Below are 25,805 nucleotides of genomic sequence, written 5' to 3'. Positions count from 1 at the left end.
CCACACAGCTCTGCTCCTTCAACCTTCCCTTCCCATACCAGCTCATCTCCTGCTGTCCCATAACCACAGAACTGCATGGAGGATAGGGAGGAGGAAGATGTGAAAGGGCGCTGGGGCCAGGGAGTGCTTGCAGTGCTGGGGGCTGGGTCCTCTTTCTGCACAGGCTCCTCATTGAGGCTTATTGTATTGATGATTGTAGTTCTTAATTGTTTAACAGAAAAAATGCATGCATTCTTGTTGGGGGGGGGGAGGGGGAAGCAAAAATGAAGGGGATTTTGTTTTTGTTCATTCCTTGCAAGATGATAGGTCACACTTTAATGAGGGCTTGTGATACTGTATTTTCACACAGTTGCTGTGGTAAGTGTGAGGTACATATATTCACAGTGCTATTTATGTTCCCCTAAATAAGATAATACTCATTTGATAACCTTTATTTTGATAGATACAATGTTATGGTTTCGAGGTGTTTGTGTGGATTCTTGGGTACTGTGGGAGATGAGCACATCCACGGGGAGGAGCCACAGTACTGGGCTAGACTCAGGACGCACAAACGCAGAGTTTTGTCTTTTATTGTTCAGCTGATGTATACCACCACAGGGGGCAGTAGTGAGTAGATCCAGAGGTAGCAGTCCTGGGACCCTCGGCAGAGGGAACCCGTCTCACCAAGATGGTATAGGGATATCCAGGTGTAGGTTTCCCAGCACGGCAGAGCTGTAGATGAGGCAGACTGAGAATGAGATTACTCACTAGATGGTAGCTGTAAGGTTGATGATTCCACCAGGCAGAAGTGGATGGTTGCAGGCACCGAGGCAGGGAGAGCAGGCCCTCGAGGAGCGAGAACCTGATCCCAGCAAGGCACCTGAAAGGAAAGCAGAGGGCCCCCGAGAAGCGGGTACCCAGGTTAGAGAATACCCGAAGGGTAGAGAAGGCTTCCAGCGGCAGCGTAGCTTAGACCGGACAAGTCCAATCCTTGCTAACTCATTGAGCTAGCAAACAAGCGTAGGCTAAATACCCGGATGGCGTGACCTCACTTGAGGGGGACGCCCCCGAGGTTCGCGCCACAGCTGGAATAAAGACGTGAGTAAGGCGCGCACCTTAGGAGGCGCTTGGGAGGAACATGGAGGGAGGCAACGCCAGAGCCTTTCAGAATCCGCTCAGCGTGCTCCAGCCCTTCGTCACACATCCCCTAAGTAATGCGCGCTTTGAGCTTTTAAAATCCACCTTCTAATGTTTTGCGCTGTGGTTGTAATCTTTTTTCCCCCCCTCACACACAGTAAGTAATTATGTTTTAGAAAGTTAATTTTCCCCATGGAATTGGTGTACTGCCTCTAAGATAGCAAGATTCTCCTACGCTGTTTTCTTTAGCGTTAAACTTAATAAATAGGACTCTAATAGATAATTGTCCTAGGGAGACAGAAAGGAGGATGACTCTGAAAAAGACTCTTTATTTTTGTATTTAAAATTACCACAAGTCAGTTCCAAGAAAGCAAAAAGTTAAAAAAGAAATGATGTGAATAACAATGTGAATTAGTTATTTTAATGGCTTCCAAGTGTACTTCATTTTGAATGATATACCTTGATAATAACATAGGCATGGCAAGGTATAATTGGAAAAATGTGTAGCTGAATGGTTGAATTGAAAGCACAAATATTCAGCTGCTGGGAGGTCAGAAGTCGCAGCGTTAAGCATATGCCAAATTCCCTTAGGGATCTCATTAGGGCATGCCAGAATATACATGCAAAGGCTAAATGAATATCACTGTTTGGACCTAAATGAGACAGTGACGAATCAATGGTAGTTAAGACTATATAGTCTTATTGGCCCAGATGCTTAATGATAAATGCCTTTCTTGGAGGTTCTTTGAGAGACTTAACAGAATGATTCATAAATCTGATCTCTATTATATATGGTTGGATTGGAGATTAAGACTAAGTATTGTCAGGAATTGTACTGATTTGAAATGGCATATTACAAAGACATTAAGCATTGCTAACTAACAGACGCAGATGCAAGACGTAATGTCTGTGGAAAGCCAGAAATGACATTAAAAGGGCTGATTCGATGGTTCAATGGCCGTGCTGTGCTGTGCAAGGCCAACTAGGAGACCTGGGTTTGCTTCTCGTGCTCGGCTTCTGCTCCTTGGGCTGGCCAGGACTGCGGATGCTCTGGAGGCAGTGTTCACAGCCCCTGGAGGAGGAGTCTCGGCTATTGCATAATGGTGACACTTGGTGGCCAGACTCGGGATGCATGCATACCCGGTTCTGGAGGGAGCTGAAGCCTGTGGCTTATGGTCGAGGAATGGCTCTGCAACGGTTGATCTAGACAGTAGGGTGGGGGTGGGGAGGAACATTAAAAATGGGATTACTCCCCCACCCGCTGGTAGTTGTGAATGAAGGGTCATGGTGCCATAGCCCTAATAAAAGCTGGTTCTGGCTGAATTGGAAACCCAAAGGAAGAGGAAACAGCCAGGCAAAAAAAGATAAAATAAAAATTGCATTAAACCTGAAAACCGAATAGAGTATAACCTTTGTCTATATTACTTTGTTTTTCATATATCCTAATAGACATATATTGCAGTAACATGATTATATATCTTTGTGTAAACTATACTGCTGAAACCTTATACCTGTTAAAGTCTTGAAGGAACAGGTCTCTTCTTTCCATGGTGACATGCAGTAGTATTTTTTGTTTACCTTGTTAAATGGTAGATTATGGGGGTAGTTTTCAGTAAGGTGGCCAGTGGGCAATTTATCCAGCTAAAGTTAACCAGATAACTTGTCCCAGATATTCAGTGAGATAAATGTCCCGCTGAATAACCCTGTTTAAAGTATTCCAGCTACCTTTAGTGGATAACTTGATACCTAGCCGACTGTCTTTTTGAATACAGCTGGTTAGGTTTAACGTTACTTAGATAAACTAAACCCAGATATGGAGGAAATGTGAAATAAACAATATGCCAGGAACCATCACACGAATGAGATATAAAGACCGTCATATAATCAGGTGTTAGCGGAGTCAATAAAGCATTGCAAATTCGCTTAAAGTCACTCCAACGCTATGATACTTCTGATCGGTTTTCCAAATACATTTTTTTAAGGTTAAATTTTTGATGGTTATTTGCCTAACTCTGCCCCCTCACCGGAATTCCTCCGACACTCCCCTTTCTTATTCAGCTGCTTCTTAGCCAGATAAAGACTAACAGCTGGATAAGCAAGGGAAATATTCAAAGCAAGCCATTTATATGGATAACTTGTGAGTTATTCATCTAAATGACTTTGAATATTGAATCCATTAATTTAGAATTTTTTTAACAAATCCCAGTCTCGGCATCTTTGGTACCGCACATCTTACAGATCTAGTTCTTGATTGAATTTGTGAGTTTTGCCCCGGTATATTGAACTGGGGCACCCAGCGAATCTGACTTGAATATTGAGTTAATGACTTATTGAAGTAAGATTGCAGCCAAATGTCATAGGTTAGGGGCGGGGGGCTGCTTACATCACAAGAAATCTGTCTGGCAAGCTGGCACTGAAAAATGCCAGTCATCTCACTGAACGTAAATTGAAACCAAGCCAATCCTGGCAAACCCAAGCTGGCCATACAAAGTCAGACTTGAGTTCAAGCCAGCTTACAGTCAATGTGGAAACTCCGTCCTGCAGAGAAGTGGACTCGAGTGTTGATTTGACTGCTCAGGCATAGCGTGAATGTTCAAAATCTAATTCAGGCTGCATGGTGAGAGAGATGTCTACAGTTCCGTTAGAGAGAATTTTAATCCTAATTGGTTAGCCCATCACTAGTCTGGGTACTCATTTTTTATTGCATCTTCCTCTACCAGTTGCTGGTGTAATATGAAACGTCTGTGCTGCCAGTGAAATGTTTTTTTTATTTTTTTTTTTAACATGGGGATAGGAGGAGATAGAGTGGAGGCCAGTAAACTATTATTTCATTATTTTCTTTCAATTGACTTGGAGGTACAGATGTTTGACTTTCGCTGAATAAATCCATTTTTTTTTTTTTTTTTTTTAAATTTGTTTTCCTTCTAGTGGCCAAAGCATATATACATACTTGAACCGTCACCTGGATCAGATTAAGAAATCTTTGCCTTTGGGTTTCCTTGCTGTTGATTTACATGTTTGGCCTGATTTCCATGGAAACAGATCCCCTTTAGCAGATCTGACACTAAAGGGCATGGTAAGAAACAGTACATCATTGCAGAGAGGTATATGCTGTACAGCTGAGCAGATAATTTAGATGAGGTATTTTATTTAAAATAGTACTTTCAGTAGAATTATAGTTTCCTAAGGAACTCATTTTGCCATGTCAAGTATTTGTAAAAAGTAGATCCAAGTAAGTCAATGGAAGAGCTACAGATAGAGACAATTTTAGTCATAAAGCAAACTCACTGACTCTTTTTAAAAGGACATTGTGCAGGGTTCTTGTAAAAGTGGTAGAACGGTGCAGGAAACAATGCAAGCCAGGTGTTGGCTTCACCTCTGTCATACCCCTAGGTGCAGGAGGAGGTGGGGGAGGTTTCCCCTCTGAACTTGCTGGAACAGGGTGGGGATATTCCCTTCAGAACCTACAGCATCAGGGTGAAAACGTAAAATAAATGCTACGTCAGAACAATTGCCCATAAAGCCCAGCATCCTGTCTCCAACAGTCGCCAATTTGGGTTATCTGTAATATCCATTTTTAAAAAAGACTCCAGAGGTGATACGGGAACCTTCAGGCTAGTCAGTGAGCCTAACATTGGACGTTGGTGCTGGGCAAAAACAAAATTACTGGCCATATGGATAGACCTAGCCTAATGGGGAAGAGCCAATATGGATGTAGCCAAAGGAAATCTTTGCTTTTCCAAGCTATTAGATTTTTTTGAAGTTAATAAACATGTGGATAAGAGTTAGCTAATTGACATAGTATATCTTGGTTTTCAGAAGGCATTTGACAAAGTGCACCATGAGAGAAATTTAAGTAGTCATGGTATAGGAGGTAATGTCCTATTGTGGACTGGAAACTGGTTAAAAAGCAGGAAGAAGAGAGTAGGACTAAATGGTCAGTTTTCCCAATAGTAAAAGGTAAATAGTGGAGTGCCCCAGGGATCTGTAGTGGGACTGGTGCTTTTTAACATATTCATAAATAATCTTGAAAAGGGAGCAACAAGTGAGGTGATCGTATCTGCAGGTGATGAAATTGCAGACCTTCTCTTGGAATCTGTAAACTATCATTAAAATCATCTGAGACGTGAAGATTGGAGGGTGGCCAATGTAATGGCAATTTTTTAAAAAAGGGTTCCAGGACAGATCCGAGAAACTACAGCCCAGTGAGCCTGACTTCAGTGCCGGGAAAAATGATTGAAAGTATTCCAAAGAACAAAATTATTGAGCATATAGATAGTTTAATGGAACAAAGTCAACATGGATTTAGCCAAGGAAAGTTTTGCCTCATCAATTTGATACATTTTTTTGAAGGCGTGAATAAATATGTAGATATATAGTGTATCTGGATTTTCAGAAAGTGTTTGGCAAAGTCTTTCATGATAGACTCTTGAAGTTAAAAAGTCATGGGATAGGAGATGGTGTTCTGTTGTGGACTGAGAACTGGTTAAAAGAAAACAGAGTATTTCTCAATGGAGAAAGGTGAATAGTGGAATGTCCCAGAAATCTGTACTAGGATCGCTGCTTTTTAACATATTCATGAGTGACCTAGATATGGGAATAACAAGTGAAGTGATCAAATTTGCTGATACAAAATTATTCAAAGTTGTTAAATCACAAGAAGATGGTGAGAAATTGCAAGAGGACCTTACAAGACTGGGAGACTCGACATTCAAATGGCAAATGACATTTAATGTGGACAAGTACAAAATGATGCATATAGAGGAGCAACCCAAATTATAGCTACACAATGCAAGGTTCCATTTTGGGAGTCACCACCTAGGAAAAGGATAAAGGCGTCATTGTGGATAATATTTTGAAATCTTCTGCTCAGTGTGCAGCGGCGGCCAAGAAAGCAAATAAAATTGTAGGAATTATTAGGAAATGACTGGAGAATAAAAGAGAATATCATAATGCCTCTGTATCGCTCCATTGTGCGACCACATTTTGTGTGCTATGTGCAGTTCTGGTCACTGCATCTCAAAAAAAGACATTGCAGAATTAGAAAAGGTATAGAGGACGAACAAAATAAGGGGATGGAACGTTTCCCCTAAGAGTAAAAGCTAAAGAGGTTAGGGCTCTTCAGTTTGGAGAAGAGACAGCTGAGGGGAAATATGATAGAGGTCTATAAAATAATGAGTGGCGTGGAATGGGTAATTGCAAAACAGTTTTTTACTCTTTCAAAAAGTACAAAGACTAGGAGACATTCAATGAAGATACTAAGTGATACATTTAAGATAAATAGGATAAAACATTTTTTTACTCAACGCATAAACTCTGGAATTTGTTGCTAGAGGATGTGGTGAACATTGTTAGTGTAGCTGGGTTTACTGTTTAGAAAAGGTATTCTAGTCACCCCATCTAGAATATTTCACTATAGGCAGAATATAAGCTTTTTAAAATAAATCAATAAATAAATCACAAAAAAAAGATAAAATTAGAAAAAGTGAAGAGAATGACAACAAAAATGATAAAAGGAGATAGAATGACTATGAAGAAAGGTTAAACAGGGTAGGGTTCTTCAGCTTGAAGAGGCAGCAGCTGAGAAGGGGATATGATAGAGGTTTATAAAATCTTGAGCGGGGTGGAACAGGTAAATATGGAACAGTTATTTACCCTTTCAAATAGCACTAAGATTAGGTGGCACTTCATGAAACTAACAGCAAATTTAAAACAAATCTGAGAAAATATTTTATCACTCAAGTCATAGTCAAGCTATGGAATTTGTTTCCAGAGGATGTGGCCAAGACAATTAACATAGCGCGGTTTAAAAGGGGTTTGGACACGTTCCTGGAGGAAAAGTCCATAAACTATTATTAGCCAGATAGATTTGGGAAAGACAGCACTTATCCCTGGGAGTGGATCTACTCTTTTTGGGATCTTCCTGTGATCTGGATTGATCACTGTCTGAGATAGCATGCAGTGCTCAATGGATCTTTGGTCTTGCATAGCATGGCATATCTTAGGTTCTTATCTCATAAATAAGGGGTGGCAATCAGTTGTTAATGGAACTGTCATTCAGAAACTTGTCCAAACTTTTTTAAAACCCAGCTATGCTATTAATCTTAATATCCTTTGGCAACAAAATTTACAGTTTAATTTTACAATGACTGAAAAAATACTTTCCTGAGCGTGTTTTAAATTATTTAGCACTAGGGAACATTCCATGAAATTATTTGAAAGGGTAAAATAACCCATTCCCTATTAAGTTGGGACCCTCTCCAAAGATGCACCAGAATCAAAAAGCACTATCTCCACCCTCCGAGTGACCCTTTCTCACCTCTGATTCACTCAAAGGTGCCCCAAGGCAGCAGACTACTCTGCATAATGGAAAGTCCAGTCATGGTGGCAGTAGGGCTTTTTCATTTGCTTGGATCAAAATGCTAAAGTGACAGGGGAGACTAGTTTTGTTAGCCCATATTCACATGGCACCTAAAATCAAAACTTATTTTCAAGATGAAAAGTGCACACTGACACACTTGGGCACATCCAGCAGCAGGGGGGGGGGGGTGCATGGAGTGTGTGTGTGTGTGTGTGTGTGTGTGTGTGTGTGTGGATGAGGAGTTGCTACGTGTGTCTGTAGGGGATTGTGGGGGACCATATGTGCTGGTGAAAAGTGTGTGGAGTGGATGGGGCTTTGAAAGGGCTTTGAAAGGGCGCGAACAAAAGTATGCCGGATTTTATAAGATACGCGCGTAGCCCACCCCAAGAAAGCCCCGGGACTTACACGCGTCGGAAGCCTATGCAGTATAGGCTCGGCGCGCGCAGGGGCGTTTTAAAAGGGTTACGCGCGTAAACCTTTTAAAATCCGGCCCTAAGATTCTTACCCCATCTGTGGTCTTCATGGGGCAGCAATGATCCCCAATGCCATACAACAAGATAGTGCCAGTTGACCCAAGGTTGGAACCATTATGGCAGTATAGGCCTCAAGTCTGTCTGTGCCATTTTAGGTTACTGCACCAGAGGGTAGAAGCAACTAACAACTGTGCCTGTACCGCAGATGGGGGTAAGAGACTTAGGGGGAGGGGTTGGGGACCTCTTCAATGGTTCTCTTAGGTACAAACCTAGATTGTAAGCCCTCTAGGGCTAGGGAAATACCTACAGAATCTGCATGTAATCCACTTTGAAGTGCTAAAAGTGGAATATAAAATTAAATAAATGTAACAGGCTACCCCCGCGCCTCCATCTGCCACAACCAGTCTTCCTCTTCAGGCAGGGGGGCCTGACTCCCCGTTACCCCTGTGTTTACTGAGCCTTTGTGCCGCCATGCATGTGCAAATAATGCGGATGGAAGACAGACACAGCCTCAACAATAGGTGCTTTCGCATTTTGTGAAACATGTCTAAAACTTCCACAGTGCCACAACCTATTTTTCAGCAGGGGATCTTGGAATGTGTGATAACAACTATCTGGTCCCCAACCAGGGACTACTGCAGAGTTAAAGGAACAGCTCACCTAGCTAAACTGATAGGAGAACCCTAACAACTTTAGCCAAGTTGCTCTGTGCCAGATTCTCATGCAGATTAAGTTTCTATAAGTGTGATATCTCTGGAGACTCTCTGGTTAATTAATTAATTAATTAATTGTTTAATAATCTTATTTTCCACTAATTTGGCAAAACCATACTAAGTGGATAACACAATATAGCAAGATGGTGTTTCTAGGTAGCAGTGGAGAATCTTGATGACTTTGCACTTGGTGAAAAAAAACAGCCAAAAGTATATAGAAACCCCCTTGGGATCTCCACTAGATGACCCTAGTCTAGAATATGGGGTAGAGGAGTTAGGAGAGGAGCATACCACTTGATACATCACCCTTTTGAGGTTGCTCAAGTGGTGTCAAGATGGAGCTTGGCATGATACAAGACACGGTTCAGGGTGCTAGCCACAGGATATGAAACACAAGTATCTTCTCATTCAGTGTGAGGTTTATTCGTAACTAAAAGGCAACATGTTCTTTTCACCTTCATTAACTTGGACATAGTGTATAACAACAAATTCACAATACTCACATTACAACCAGGGCTACTTCACAGCTACTCAGATTCAAACAGGATCACTTCACAAGTACTCAGTTCAAACAAGGTTACATATTTTCCAGACCTAGGATCCTCCACACAGAATACAGCTCTCAAGCCCTCAAGTTTATTTATTTATTTAGACATTTTATATACCGTGGCTCCATGTATAGATTACAGCGGCTTACAAAGTGACATTCATAGTTATCACTTAACAGCCAAACAATGGTTGGTTACTGCGTTGGTATTCATAGCCATGCATTAATATTAATAATTGAACGTTTCCAGGAAGACCTGTGACCTCAGCAGAGTTTCAGGTTTGCCTGAAGGCAGGTGTGCAAGCCTTCTAAGCTTACTTGGCTGCAAATGCAGAGACCTATCTTGTGTCTCGCATGTTCAAGACCAGGTCTGGCTCTTTTTCCCCTTACAAGGGATGTTCTTCTGTCTGCACAGAGGCAGGGAGAGAGTTGCATTTGAAGTTGACAATCTAAGGAGCAAGGAGTATTTGTTTTCTATATGTCTCTATTCCTGATGGCTGGGCCTCCCACCTTTGTGACCCAAGATAGGAAAGAGAGAGATACATCTCTCTGGGCCGAAGCCTGGCTGACGAGTTTGTCTCAGGGTTGCTGTAGCATGCTTAAAGAATTTTGAATTTTACTTTTTTGGGTGGCTTTTTTTTTTTTCTGGATCTCCTGGTCCTTGTTCAGGAAGGGGAAATCCCCTTGCCCCTGGGAAGGATGAGAGAAAACCTGCAGATCCTATCTCTCACAGCAGTAGGTGACTATTCTGATTTATATTTTTGAAGATTTTTCTTTTGTTTTGGGAGGACGTTTTTGCTGCTACTCTTTCTGCCAGGTGGGAAGGAAAGGAGAGGCGTTTCCTTTCTGCATTGGACTTGTCACCATGAAAGTTCCCAAATTACCATCTGGAAGGAAGAATAAGGATTAAGAGTATTTAGAGACCCTCAATGGAGTCTTCCCGCCTGGAACAGCAAAGTAGTTGGGAGACTAGGAATATCTGGACAAACCTTTGGACCTCAGGTGTTTCTTGGGAAGGGATCCTTTTACATCTAGGAGAAGCCCGGTCTCCCTGGGATGAGACCATTTCAGGACCCCAATGCTGAGAAACACTTTCACAGATAGAGAGAGATTTGGAGATTAAGTTTTAGACGTGGAGTAAATGTGTGTGGTGCCAGTTAATTACCTTGAAAGATCTGCTGCGGTAAAGTTGAGTCTGAGCACCCACAGTCTGGGCACAGTCTTTTCCATTATGATACCAACACTTGGCCATCAAAGTACACCCAGGGAAGGGTCCGTTCCCCCCCCCCCCCCCACCTTAGGCCCTGGTGGACTGTCCTCCCTCCTTTCCACCATCGGAGAATCCACGCCTCGGGATTGCTGACTGTACAAGGGCGTAGCCCTTGTGACCCCTGCCTTCCCAGATAATATTAGAAGAGGGGGCTTATAGGTAGGGCACAGGAGGAGTACCCTCATCTTCTTCCTACATACTGACTCAATGAAACAGAACCAAAACACCGCAAAATGGAGCTGGCTTGATGCTGCCCTGCTAGGGAAGGCTCCAAGAAGAGCTTTTGTAATCTGTTGGTTGGGAATTGTCAAAGTAAGACACAAGCTTTGTTTCAGTAAGATCCTGGAGGCACGGAGAAGCAGTGGCACAGGCTTCTTCAACAAACACATGTCCCACAACTTTCCTTTAATCATCGTCTAATGATCTAAACGTTTGACCATTCCTCCTCCCTAAACAGAGCATTGTATGCAGCCCTTGCAAAAAGAGGGGGGGAAACTGTTTCACCGAAAACAATTATGCAAGTAAAATCTTCTGCTTAAAGTACTGTGGGGCTTCTGCCTGAGAGTGCCAAATGTCAAACAGGCCGATACAGAAAAACACGCGGGAGAGCCGGCGGGCGCCCGCTCTCCGGGCACGCGCACAGGCCACTCTCCTGGGCGTGCAATTCAGGAGGTGGGCCTATGCAAATTAGGGCCCACGGTAAAAGGAGGCGCTAGGGACACTAGCGCGTCCCTAGCGCCTCCTTTTTGACGGGAGCGGCAGCTGTCAGCGGGTTTGACAGCCGACGCTCAATTTTTCCAGCGTCTGTTCTCGAGCCCGCTGACAGCCACAGGTTCGGAAAACGGACGCCGGCATAATTGAGCGTCCGTCTTCCGACCCGCATGCCGTGGGCAGATTTTTAATATATATTTTTTTTAATTTTTACTTTTTTTTTTAACTTTTGGGGCCTCCGACTTAATATCGCTATGATATTAAGTCAGAGGGTGTACAGAAAAGCAGTTTTTTTCTGCTTTTCTGTACATTTCCCCTGCGCCAGCAGAAATTAACGCCAGCCTTTGGGCAGGCATTAATTTTTTAAAGTAAAATGTGCGGCCTGGCTGCACATTTTACTTTCTGAATCACGCGGGAATAACTAATAGGCCCATCAACATGCATTTGCATGTTGCGGGCGCTATTAGTTTCGAAGGGGTTGGCCGCGCGTTTTCGACACGCTGTTACCCCTTACTATATAAGGGGTAAAACTAGCTTGTCAAACGCGCAGCCAAATTCAGGCTAACGGTGCGCTCCACTGGAGCGCACCGTTAGCCCGTTAGTCAGGCCAGAGGCTCTCCATGCTTTCTGCAAAAGCTTTGCTTGGTCTGATGTTTTCTGTGGAGCGTTTTCCCTTCCAGACCCTTCAGGAAATTAAAAGCTTGAGCAAAAGTTGTGCTGTTTTGAAATTGTGCAAATAAGTGAACTTTAAGAGTTTTTTGCCTAGAACGTAACCCTGATCCTGCCATTAGTATATCCCTGTTTCAGGAATCCTGGCTACTAATACTAATCAGTAAATAAGCCATCAGAAAAGAGGAACTATCAAGGTATTTGAAGAAGTTAATGTAGTACTACCACAAAGCTGATGGTAAACCAACAGCTGCCCATCCCAATCCATCATAATTTTTAAATTTTATTTAAAAAAAAAAAGACTTCCGGCGATGACGTCAGCCGAGCGGCGGCGCTGAAAGAGAGCTCCGCAGCCCCCCCTCTCTAAAACGGCTGACAATGCGGTCTCAGAGCGGCGAAACCCCGATTGAAATGTACCGGAGTGCTCCCGCGATCATGGGGCATTGTGGGGAACTTTAAACGGCGGTGCAACATATTTTTTTTGAGAGCGCTACAGCAAATGGTGTGAGGAGCTGGCACAGTGCCTTTGCCTCGTGGTCCCCTGCCATCGCGGCGCTCTCTCTCAGTGCCTGCTCCTCCGAGGCGGCGTTGCCACCGAGATTGTGGCTGCCGGATACTAGCATTAGCCGGGCAGGTAATGCGACAACGTAGCCAATGGACCTCAGCAACTCCTCATCCCCGAATTTCCAAGATGGCCGCCGCACCAGAGAGCCCTAAGGTGCAGGCCACCATTTCTGAGGAGGTAATCAGGTAGATCATAGGCAGCGTGACTGCAGTGCTTGAGGTGAGCCTACTAAAGATACAGACCTCCATGGATGACATAAGGGAGACTTTGGAGGGGCAGACCAAGCGCATGGAAGGCGCTGAGCAGGTACTTTATTTTTCTCTGGCTTTGTACTACCCTTGTTTCAATAAAAACTATTTTGACAAAAAAAAAAAAAAACACCCCAAGGAAAATGCCAGTGGTACTTTGGTTTAGTAAGGAAATAATCTTGGTTTTATATTCAGGTTTGCAGTATTTAGAAATAATGACCTTTTTTGAAACTCAGCAGAGTATGACAATATTAGTGATTTTTACATATGGAAAATGTGGTAGTCCAAGATAGCAATGTTTAAAATAACTTTACATCATTATTTTAGTGTGTGACTGGAGAGAGAGTCACTTAAGAGAGAGGTTTCATAGCCAAAAACCTTTCGGGTTCATATCAGTTTGAACTTGATTAATCGGCCTACAATTCAGATCAGTAGCTCCAGAGCCATTTTATTTATGTTGGAAGGCTGGATCAGCTTCCTTACATTGTCGCCAAACCTTAGTGTAAATAGCGGAGGACTGGAACTTGTCAACTAACCTTCCTGCCGTGCTTTCCCTTCCTGACTGACCCTAACGCGCGCTGTCTTTTGTACACAGAAGGAGAAGCTTTCTCCATCAGGTCAGAGACCTTCTAAAAAGCACCGTACCTCTGGGGTAATGCATGTTTCCCTAGCGGTGCAGCTCTGCTATTGGGCAAGAGGCTAGAGCTGTGAAACTTTGAAGATTCAGGTGCATGTTCCACCTCTAGCCGGCCTTCAGAAAGTGCAGACCTAAGCTCGGGCTCTTAGTGAGGAAGGAAGCTTGCGGTCGAATGATTTACATTTTACATTGATAATGCCACAGAAATGATCCTGATAAATCTTCCAGCTTCTCGCTGTGCATTCTGACGTCTGACGGTCGTTTCATTCTCAATAAGAAGTTAAAATATTAGTTTGGGGGAGGGGAGGGGGATACTTTTATGGAGCCACTTCCTGGCCTAGTTACAGGGGCAGAAGGGGCAGGAGCACTTTTTAAGGGGTTTTTGTAGATGTTGAAATGGACCCTCAATGGCAGGGGACTGTAAAACAAAAAAAAACAAAAAATGTTCTCCACAACTGGGCTGTTATCCCCAATAGCTTGCATTTATTGTTGCGGTAGAATAATTGCAGATATTATTGCAAAAGAAAATGCAGTCTATATACGCAGTCACAGTTCCTGAATAGATGTCTCCTCTTCTGGATCCTCAGAACTAGAACGATGGCCTCTTAATGAGAGGTCTGAATTGAACCTTCAAACCCACAGGGGAAATCTTTTTGTTTAGGGCAGAAGAGACTCCATCTGTGCCCAACCCACGTGGATAGATCCAGGAGCCACCATGCTAAAGCACAGGGGCTGTTTTCCTTGTCTCAAAAGAGCATGTACACTGGCACCTCGGGTATGCCAGGGCGCACAGGCCTTCTACTTAGAGAAAGGCCTTCTATAGTCTTCATTTGAAGGTCAGGTTGGAAAGATGGGGTGATGGGGGGGGGGGGGGGTTTCAGGATCTCTGAGCACTCTCCCGATTGCTTCAGGTATCCTTTCTCCTGGTGGCACTCTCAGCCTTCTGGGAGAAGTCTCTGGAGACTTCTCTGGGATCCTAATATACCCCTCACTGCACTGACACACAGCCTCCCAGCAGATCATATCTTTACCTTGGGTTTGGTAATGGATTTAATTGTTAAGGGAAAGGGACCTTCCATTTAGTCGAGACGTATGGGCTGAATTTTCAAAGCCATTTACGCACATAAAACATGGTCTTATGCACCTAAATGACTTGTTAGAAAATGTGCTGGTCTTTGCATGCAGAAAGTGTGCCCATGACTCTCTTTCACGCCTACTTTTCTGCAGGCAGAAAAGAGATGTTCCGTGGGACGGAACTAGGGCAGAGTTCGGCTTTGCATGCATACTTCTGATTTTAAAAAGTATGCACTAAATCCACCTGCAGAAGTGATGCCATGCCAGGAGCAGGTGTGACTCTCTGTGAGGCAGTTTTTGCACCTGCTGTCGGAGAATTTTCTAAACAAACGTATGCACATACTTTGGCTTTGAAAAGTTGTGGAAAATCTGCAGATAAAGAGTACCTGCACACGTTCCCGTCTTTAAGAATTACTCTCTCTTTGACATATTATAAATCCCACTATGTTGGCTGTTGCTCAGTCCTCGTTTGGTAATTGCTTTATTTTGTGCCCTTCCTTTGAAGGATTGTTATTCAAGTTGTTTGGACTAAAACGCAGGGAGAACAGTTTTCGAAGGGCTCTAACTGGGTAACTAAAACAAAGGCTGTCTCTGGGGCGCAGCTACGTTGGAGGAGGGAAAATGTGAGTGTAGATTTGATATGCAAATGCACAGCCAACCTCCAGAATTAACAACTCCAAGGTAACATTCAAAGGGACACTACCTGCTACAAGATGCATGAGTACAAAGGTACCCCCCCTATATAATTAAGGTATGCAGGGGCAGAGCTCGCATTGATGCAAGTGCTGGGCTCAAGGGGATACTAGAAGGACAGCATTGCCCATCCTTCCATTGCTGTTTTGCTAGTCCTCCACCCGACTACTACTACTACTCCTCAACACTTCTATAGTGCTACATGACATGTGCAGCACTGTACAAACATACAAAAAGACAGTCCCTGCTCAACAGAGCTTACAAACTAATAAGACAGGACAAGAGACTTGAGGTATAAAGCAAGACAATGGTTAAAAAGAAAGTTAGTTAACAAGATTAAAAGCAGACAATCAGGCATAAAATTTAAAAGCAGTTTCAAAAAGGTGGGTCTTTAGATGAGATTTAAACATTGCAAGAGAGAGAGCATGACTCGCCAGGTCAGGAAAACTATTCCAAGCACACGGCACAGCCAGGTGGAAAGCACGGAGTCTGGAATTGGCAGTAGTGGAGAAGGGCTCGGATAGGAGTGACTTATCTGATGAGCGGAGTGCATGAGGAGAGGTGTAGAGAGAGATAAGAGAGGAGAGGTAGTGAGGTGCTGCAGAGTGAAAACATTTATAGGTGAGAAAGAGGAGCTTGAACTGTAAGCGGGAGCGGATAGGGAGCCAGTGCAGTGACTTCAGAAGAGGCGTTATGTGAGCACAGCGACTTTGGTGAAAGATAAATCGTGCAACTGAATTTAGGACGATTGCAGTGGAGAGAGATGGCTCGCCGGGAGACCTGTGAGGAGCAGGTTGCAATAGTCTAAGCGGGAGGAGATGAGAGGAGAGCAACGTTGAAGTGTTGCTGGTCCTCCTTTTCCTGTGTAGTGCTTTCAGTACAAATAGGAAGCTGAAGGGCCCAGAGGGGACGGAGAGGAGGTGGTTGACCGCAGCTGGAAGAAAGAGAAAACTTCCAACTGTGGCCCTGCCTGGAAGAAGGAGGTCCCTACAATCTGGTCCAGTAGGTGACATGGAGAATAAGGGAGGTGGGTAGTGAGCTGGTGGCATTGGTAATAAATGTGCTGCTAGGGGGAAGGAGAATGGACTGTGGCTGAGGAAGCCCAAAGAGGACTGCATGCCGTAAGGGAGCTGGGGAGCAGCTAGCAGCCAATAAAACTTTCAAGCACTGAGGCCTGCCAATCTCGGGTTTTTGCCACAGTGAGGGTAATTTTGCTCGCAGAGCAGTGAAGTCTACCTGTACGTTGTACAAACGTATGCGCACGAGTTCACCTTGAAAATCTTGAGTGATTGGCCAAGTTCGTGCACAAATGACCTCACACAAAGTTACACCTGTTCCGGACATGGTGCTACTTGTGGACAGTAACTTAAATGCTTACTTTTGAAAACCGAAAAGTACGCCCGGAAGATGCAACTCTGCATTAACTCCGCCCCCCCCCCCCCCCCCCCTCAGTCTGGTTACTTAAAGGTGCATGTGAAACTGAGCTACAAGTGTACATTTTACAGGCACTGAGCCCGGGTCAGTTTTAGAACATCCATTTACGTGCATCAACCCGTGTTTTCTGCATGAAAGTGGCTTTGAAAATGACCCCGTGTATGTAGGATTCCTTAATAGGCGATGAAACAAGAGTACATGCTGAAATCAGGGTCACACAATACTTTCAGAACACACAAAGAATTCTCTGCACTACGGTGGTAGAATTTCACTGTTTCTTTTTTGATTTTACCAGGACAATCTATCCATGCAATCTTTTTTTTTCAGCTCAAGAGGAGCAGGTGCAGCATTTATTTTATTTATTTATTTATTTAATTTTATATACCGACAGCCGTTTGCACATCGTGCCGGTTTACAGATAACTTACAAACCAAAAAATATATAGGCAAAGCCTTTACAAGGAACAGTGTGTAACAAACAATAGTAACAGAGTAAATAAGTTGATAACTAAGGGAGGGAGGGGTGGGGGTGATTGCGACAAAGGAGGGGGTAGGGGGGGGTGAGAACAGATACATGAGGAAAAAATATGTACAGGGAATCAATGGGGAAATGATATGTACATAGGCTATATACAAAATTTGTCTAAGCGCATGGCCAACAGTGAAAGAAGTGAGAAGATGTGTGCGGTTCTGCTAGGTGGCAATTTATTATGTGCAGGAGGTTAAGTGTGGGGTTTGTAGTTCCTTCGAGAGGCACAGGATTTGCAGTCTCTGCTGCAGACAGTTGTATTTTGCATTATGTAATATTCGAAAGATAATACGGACATCCTACCTGTGCTGATTTAAATATGTGCGTGAGTTATTTCTTTCTTTCTTTTTTTTTTTTACGTAGATTGTTGGACTGACATTGTCGCAGAGCCTTGATGATCTTGCTGTTTACTACTTGGCAACAATTCAGAGCATTGCTGTAAGTCAGTTTAAAGGTATTATTTTTAAAGCAGAAACATAGATTGTCTTGTTCTGCACTTGTTTAGGAGTGATTTTCAAATAGCTCACATAGTTGTAAAGTGTGCAGACACTTTAAACCTAATTTTCAAAGAAACCATGCAAGTAGTTTTCCGTATCAAAGTAAGTGTAAGGTACATGTGCTAAAAGCACTGTATGCGTTGCACCGCTATCTTGTGCAGGTTGCTGAGAGGGATAGAATAGCGTGCATGCTTTTGTAAGTGTTGTAATCCCTTTCCTTTTACAGTGGGGTGGAGGGAGGGGGCACTCTTCAGATGCTGCTGAGCACTTTCCAATGCAGAGCAGGGTCTGGAAACCGGATTCTGATCATGGGGGCGAGGCTAACGTGGAAGCCCCAGGGAATCAAGCTCAAGTCACTCCAAGAAGAAAGTCCATACACCAAAACAAGAGTGAAGTTTGCTGAGAAAAATCAAGAAACCCGGCAGTACAGAAATATGAAGAAGCCCAGGAAATAGTTCTTTCAATTGTAGCAAATACAAAAATAGATCAGACACGGTCTTCAAAGAGTCCACCAACTCAAAATATAATCTTCATTCACCTTGAGCAAAATGTAGTAGGAAAAACTCAGACATCCCTTGACTCCTGAAAGGTTTCCTTTCCCTCAGATACTCTCCAGCACTCAACAATTCTCCTCTCCCACTTGGATAAAGATTCTCAAATACTTTGGTGTAGGATGCATTCAGGTCAATTTACTCTCCCAAGACCTGGGGCCAAAACTTTAAAATCAGAATGCAAATGCTTCATTTCCTCGTCATTGTATGTTCTGGAATGTTCCCTATTCATTGTTGAAGCATTTGCACTCTGATTGTAAAGTTAATTAAACTCATGAATACAGAATGCTGACAGTTTCTACTATAACTCATTACAGTTACCCTGGGATTTAGATAACTCTCCATAGTTGATATGGAGAGTTATGCTTTTGAGAATACTACAATTTATTGATTTTTGGGGTTTGTTTTTTTTTAGCCATGGCTAGATTCCATGGTGCTCCGAGTTTAGCCTCAGATGTTGGAGATCCATATTCAGCTTCTGTGAGGCTCTGCTAATTCGCTGGATAAATGTATTCAGCTAACTAGCACTATATATTCAGCAGTGCAACCACGCCGCTGAATATACCCGGCTATCTTAAAAGTTAGCCGGATAAGTTTAACCAGCTAACTTTAGGGCAGCTTTTTGGCCCAACCAGCTAACTCTGAATATTGGAGTTAGACTGTTACCTTAGCCAGCTAACTCAATTCATCCCATTTACGCCCCTAGAATGCTCCTAACTTATCGGGCTAAATTCTAGCCACCTAACTTATTAGCCATGTAGAATTTAGCTGGATATGTATCCAAATAATTTAGCCGGCTAACTTCTCAGTTAGCCAGTTAAATGCTTTTGAATATGGACCTCTTGGTCTCCCATGAGGCAGATGATATTAACTGCTGAGCCATTAGGCCTACCACAGAGGTATGCCAACACTACGATCAAGGTCAGTGAAGCAATATTCCATGCTGATGAATTAGAAAAGCTCTCACATGTACAGGTCAATAGAATTACATCTTATACAAGTGCTTTGTCAGTGTACTGTAGGAAAATTGTGATGCATACATATGGAGAAAAAAATGCAATGGTCCGTTTGATGTAAACCGATATGAAGCTCTCACGAACATTGGTATACAAAAAGTGAATAAATAAATAAAATAATACTTCTTAAATTTGAAAAGTTCAAATTATCTAAAGGAAAACTACATTTTCAGATGCTCACCTGCCACATTTTTGTAGTGAGCACTGTACAAAATGTTCCTTCTCTGAATAACCCTGATATTACTGAAAATCTCATTCCATCCTTGTGTTAATTTATTTGATTTTCAAAGGCAGATTCGTTTTCTTAAATACAATTTGCATACCAATTTGCATTTTATCCAGCCCAAGCTAAATTAGCATTCCATGGAGAAGTAGTCCTATTTTAATTAAAAATTCTCACGGAAGAGATTTTTTTTCCAGGCAAGTAGACACACAGTATTTGATTTTCTTTTTTAACAAAATGGCCTTTATTTGGATCTTGAACTGACTCTTCAATGCCACTGGAAGCCTAACTGAAGAGAAGCTATTACAGTAAACTGTTAAAGTGATGAAGTATGTGTGTTGCTTGAAGCCCAGCTATTGTACGTCTTGAACCTGGACCAATACAAAATAAGTCTTCAAGGCAAAGCATGCTACAGAAAACCCTTTCATGTTTTTTCCTGCATTTATTTGGAATACATATATATATGCTTTGGATGACAAATCCCTAATGTCTGTAAGGAAGGAAAGAGTTTGATATAAGAAAAATGTTACAGCTGAAACAAAACTGAGAGAAGTTGTGCTATGAAGGCTACTGTTCTTTTCATGAATGACTTGCCTAACACGAAGGTACAGTTTAAAAATAACCTTGAGAAGAACCTCGTTAGACTGTCTTTTCAATTAGCAGCTCAACACCGGATTAAAGATTTCCATTTGTGTCAAACTGGGGCACAAGGCAAATGCAGTCTGGCACTGCTAAACAGTGCTGTGAATTCCAATCACATACCGTTCAGATTTCATTTGTAATATGTCTTTATAAATGCATGCAAGCAAAAAATAGATACAATTTTTGACACCTAATCACACTGTACACTCATCTTACGAATAGATCCAAGGGAAACATATACAATAGTTCTTCTTAATAAGTCACACGAGTGTATGGAAGGTAAAAAATATATTGTTTTTATTTATTTATTTAAAAAATTTTCTATACCGTCGTTAAGTTAAATACCATCACAACGGTTTACAGAAGAGCACGATAAAGAGAAATATAGGTGGTATAGATTACAAATTACTCGTGTGCCATCATAGTACGGTAACAATGTAAAATAATAAACTAGGTGTGTAAATTAAACCTGATTGTTAGGAACAAATTAGGCAGTTTGATTTTAACATTAATATGCTTATGTAGGTTACTAAAAACTTCTAGCTTGGTGCATCCTTATCTATCAACTATTTTTCTCCTTTTCTTTATCTTTATAAAATGCTAGTTTAAAAAGCCAGGTTTTCAGATTAGTTTTGAATAATTTCAGATTTGTCTGTAGTCTTATTTCGAGTGACATGGTGTTCCAGAGTACAGGACCAGCCAGTGTCTAGCTGGCTGGTCCTTCTAACTGTATGTATCTGTTTAAACTTGGGCTGCCCTCTGTTTTATCTTTACTCCCCAGCTATCATTTGCCCTTCAGTTTATGTTCAGTTGTGCAACTTTCAATATTGTATATGTATAATTAAATTGCAGCTGTAGCACTTAACATGAACGTAAAAACCCCAGGTCCAATCCAGCAGGTGGGATTAGATCAAAGTCCCTAAATCTGTTATATGGACCCCACAGCCAGTTGGATATTCAGGCTGACCATAAAAAACATGCATGAGAGAAATTGCACACAGATTTATCATGGATATTCTGTTTGTGGCACTGAAGGCCCAGAGTTGCCTACTCTTGTGTGAACAAATACGATACTGCTGCAGTGATGATGACGACGACATGGGACAAAGCTATAATGCTGCTAGCATCATAATATTAATGTCCTCTGGTCACCATCAGTTCTAGATTGCCCAGGACCCCCATAGGTTGACGGCTATATAATAGTCAACCTATGGAGGCAGAGGTACCCCAGAGGGTCTTAATCCATTGTTGGAGCCCGTTAATGATGCTTAATGAATTGTATCATCCTGTCCTGATTCCTCTCCCTAGGCCACTTTTATGCCTGTCTTCCTAGTCTACATATCACTTTGGTACCTGTTGAGTATCAGTCCTTCTTTTATGTCACTTGTGTTTTGTGAGACTTATTTTACTGGAGATAACCAGATAATTCAGACCCACTGTGTGGGAAAAAGTTAAGGGGGAAGGGATAAATTCAAAGCTGGAAGGATATTTCTCTTCACAGACTTTTTTTTTTTTTTTTTTTTTGCCTTTAAGTTTTGGTTGCTCTGAAGGTGGCTGGATAGGCTGGATAGGGAGGCTGGATAGGCTGGATAGGGAGGCACTCCGTTTTTCTGCTTCTGTTCATGATGCAACAGAGTCTACATCACCCCCACATAATTAATTTTGTTCTGATCTGGGGGCAGTCATGTAAAAGCAAAGCAAGCACTGTACTTTTTGGTCTTGGTCGTGATTTCAATTTAAAGGCATTTTTTTGGACAGGTTTACATAAGAATACCTTGAAAAGGATACTGCTGTTACTGATGAAGCTTATTTATTTTAGTTGTCTTCTGCTGTCTTACAGCTCAGCATAGAATCTAAGAGACAGCTTTCATATGTAGTGGGCTGGTAGGAGAAGAGCACCATTTCTGTGGGTGCTGCTTTCTTTACTCTCACAGCCTGCACCAGTCCAGGGAGGGAAGCCATGGTGCCTGCCTCCAGTATTTCTCTCTGGACTTATTTCCTGTCGCTGACTCCCTCTACAGTAGTCCAGATAGCAGCAGCAGGAGACCCTGAAAGACAGAGAGAGAGGGATTAGTAATTGATAGCTCCAGGCTGCACTACCCGTATGTGAGGCGGATAAATATGCTATTTAACTTACGCCCCCAACTAGTATCTGTTCTGAGAGATTAAATAGCACCATTGCCAGTAGCTACCAGTGACCTGGCACCCGCGACCCAGACATTTAGGACAGCTTGTATTCATCAAAGTCAAGTTTACTCCAGTATTCCTAGTGTTGATGTGAACTCGTTGCTGGCGATGATAATGCAGTGGCATTATAGTAGTTACGATGAGGACGGTACTATTAGGATGCTGCCGGTATTACTGTTCGTTTCACACCCATAAGAAAGACAATGCTCAAAGTACCTTGGCCACTCTTCCAGTCCCATAAAGCTTTGCTTGCAATGCTGATACTGACCCTTGCCTTCTGTGATTATTATTCGGGCCAGCATATCAGTGTTTTTGCTATAAACAATAATGGGTAACATAGTACATGACATAAGATAGTAACATAGTCATGAAGGCAGAAAAAGACCAGTCTGCCCCGCAAGCTTCTTATGGTAGTATCTGCTGTGCCGTGCAGGTTACCCCTAGGTTTCTCTTAACTGCATGAAGCAGCAGTTGCTACCCTTATCCCCAAGCTTTATGATAACCCCTAGAAAAATTAATGGCTAGCAAGATTTTTACTGGGTGACGAGCCTTCTTGAAAATTCAGACGGTGCTGCGTGAAGTGCTTTGCTTATGAACTTGGCCATAGAAGCAGTCTTGTGCTTTTTCCCCTTTATATCTGCATCTCAGTACCCCAGATCGTAAAAGTTAGGGTCCATGTTGGTTGTTGTCTGAATCCAATTCCTCTTTCCCCCCCCCCCCCCCCCCCCCCCTACCATCAAAGAAGAAAGCGATGTTGAGCCCCCAAGTAGTATCTGTTCTAAGAGAATATATAGACATTTAGGAAAGCTTGTATTCATCTTGTTTACTCCAGTATTCCTAGTGTTGACGTGAACTCGTAGTTGGTGATGACTAAATTTTCAAAGGAGTTCTGTGCAAAAAAAATAGCATATAGCATATATTCACGAATATGCTGTCTTGTAAACATGGAAAATATGCACATTTTCATTTTCACGTACACATTTTACCAGTGCAAAAAAAAAGGGGCAGTACGGATGTTCCAGGGCGTGGTCGAGAAGTAAGAGTGGAAGTTGATATTTTATGAGAGATATTCTGGTATAAATTATCAGATTTATTTGTACGCTTTTATCCCTGCTAATTGAGTAGCGCAAGTGAAATTGGACTTGTCTGTTGGCTGCAATTTTTGGGTGGGAGGTCTGGGTGAACAGGATCGGGGTTCAGGGTGAATGCTAGAACAGGGGTGGCCAACTCCAGTCATTAAGAGCCACAAACAGACCATGTTTTCAGGATATCCACAATGAATATGCATGAGATAGATATGCATTGCCTCCACTCTGTGCTAGAGGGTCTAGGCAAATTGGCAGAGGTATCAGCGGCCTGATGATTTCAAATACACATGCAAGTATTTTCAAAATGGTATACGTGCATACTTTATAAAATACTTGCTTCCATGTATATATCAACATTATTACATGTACATATTTTTTTCGCACCTAAAATATACACGCATACATTTTAAAGTAGGTAGCGAAAGTAAGCGCTTTAATTGCATTGGAAGTCTTCATGCATACTGAGCCATACCTGTGTACTTTCAGAGCAGAACTACATGGTGCTTTTATAAGCTGTATGGCCCGCGCTGGGTAAATCTCCAAGCATCCACTTAAGTGTGCAAATGCAGTCTGCTGAATAGGTCTGAAAGTTAGGCAATCTATGCAAAGTAATCCTTCTTAGTTTAGGCCCTTGATGCAAAGGAACTAAATTGGGAGAGAGGAGAACCTAGTTCTAGAGCAGCACCAATGCCAGTCATTTTTCTCATCGGTTTTGGCTGTTACTGCCACGCTGTCTACCTTTTTACATTTAATAGGCTTGTCCTGCTTTTCTCTAGCTGGGAACGCGACACATTTTGGAAATAATGCAGGCTGCAGGACATCACATCACCACCTTGTTCCTTTGTGGTGGGCTGAGCAAGAACTCTCTGCTTGTGCAGATGCATGCTGACATCACAGGTAAGACAGAGGATGTGTCAGCTCTCAGATGGTGCTAAAGACCCTATTCGATACATTTTTGTCTTAGATTATGGACAGAAATCCTGGTGCTGTTACTGTCCTCCATGTACAGACTACTCTACCTGGTATAATTAAGGGTTGACTATTTCAAATAAAATTCCTGCCTTGGATTTTGCAGTGCTATAGAGAAATGTGCATCCAATCCTGCTTGGGCTCAGCATGGAAGATGAAAACCTGGATGGAGTCAATTGTTATAAATGGCAGCGGAAGCACAGAGCTGAATGAGCAGTCACTGACCTAAGAAAAAATGCAGAATCTTGCTAAAGTACCTTCCTATTTATAAAGCAAGATGTTATCAGATCCACGCCTACCCTTATCTACTTCAAAAGAATCAGAAAAGTCACAGTGACCTCCGAAGCCATTTCTTGATGTCAAAAATAAAAAGGTTTTGCAGTGGCCTTTGAGATTAAAGTTTAAACCAGAATCATTTGACTATAACTAATGGCCAAAAACAAACCAGGACAAAGAGGGCCTTTTTTCTGCAGTCCTGGAATTTCCCCCCCATTTGTAACAGCAAGGGGCCGACAAGGGATGTCAAGAGTTCATCTGACTGCTGCCTTCACATTTCTGTTTAACCCATCAGAGGCCACGAGATAACATAACTGGCATTCCAGAAATGAGTCCATTGCACTGAAAATGAGCAAATAAAAAAAGAAGGGAGGTCTGCATAATACTTTGTTAAAATGGACATTACACCACTTGAATACCAGGGAAAAGTAATATTTTTAACAAGTCAAAATGTGTCAGAATCTTTGCTCTTCCCTTCCCCCACCCGTTCCCTCACTGTACACACACACATGCACATACACGTACACACACACACGTACACACACACACGCACAAGTTTTGTTTGTTCTTTAAATGGATTCCTGACTTGCAGTTTATCCCTGTTTGAAGTACTCTAGAATACTCCTCATATTTAACGCTCTATAAATACAGTGCAAGCAGCCCTAGCAGCAAACTAGCCTTTTCGCTAAGAAGGGGACATTAAAGGATCATCCTCGTTGTGATGAATCATCCTTGTATAAATAAATTTGTCTTCCCAGCTAAAAGTACAAGCTAGAAATCCAACAAAATCTGAACCTGGTAGCTAACGCTTTAAAAAGAGATTAATACAGCATATTTGGGTCTTTGACAATTGCATGAAGATTTTACACCTTTTGCTGATCAGACATGTACTTCAGTTTCCCCGCGTTTTGCCACAGGCAGCCGCATGCTCTGAACAAAATTTCCCACTGCATGGCATCAAGCTTTTACTGCACCACTGTCCTTGTATTTGTTGGGGGAGATGTGGGGAAGGGAAAGAGACGAGTGGGAATCAAGGCACCCGAATCTTTAAAACAAGTGAAGTCAGGCTCCTCTTCAGCCCAGGTATTTGGCGCCTTCAAAATTTGGCACCCAGGCAGTTACTTAATTAGCCTATGCCTAAGTCCAAGCCTAGTAGAAATTGTAATGAAATGTCAGTTCTGTAATGTTGACTGGGTCGGCCAAATACAGCAAAACACTACTATACCTCTGTTTCAGCTCTGATTTAGGAAAATGACCCCAGATGTGTTGTTAAAAAATAAATAAAGGAAACTATTGTTGAAAGGGTGCTACTCAGTC

The 25,805-nt window shown here is 42.4% G+C and overlaps 1 protein-coding gene across 5 annotated transcripts in view; it reads left to right on the top strand.

Annotated features, from left to right (window-relative positions):
• The window catches only part of FGGY (FGGY carbohydrate kinase domain containing), a 340,924-nt gene that overhangs the window by 260,628 nt on the left and 54,491 nt on the right, over positions 1 to 25,805 (top strand). For 3 of the 5 annotated variants that reach the window (XM_029617869.1, XM_029617867.1, XM_029617870.1), the window contains exons 11-13: positions 4,045 to 4,192; positions 17,403 to 17,477; positions 24,020 to 24,140. In XM_029617869.1, coding sequence (XP_029473729.1) covers positions 4,045 to 4,192; positions 17,403 to 17,477; positions 24,020 to 24,140 — 344 coding nt within the window. The remainder of the gene's footprint in view (positions 1 to 4,044; positions 4,193 to 17,402; positions 17,478 to 24,019; positions 24,141 to 25,805) is intronic. The other 2 variants (XR_003858912.1, XM_029617871.1) reach the window with 1 other exon arrangement.

Source organism: Rhinatrema bivittatum, chromosome 10 (genome assembly GCF_901001135.1).
Source record: "Rhinatrema bivittatum chromosome 10, aRhiBiv1.1, whole genome shotgun sequence".
In the NCBI taxonomy this organism is placed as follows: domain Eukaryota; kingdom Metazoa; phylum Chordata; class Amphibia; order Gymnophiona; family Rhinatrematidae; genus Rhinatrema; species Rhinatrema bivittatum.
The sequence above is the reverse complement of the archived record's forward strand: the minus strand, read 5'-3'. Positions and strand labels throughout refer to the sequence as shown.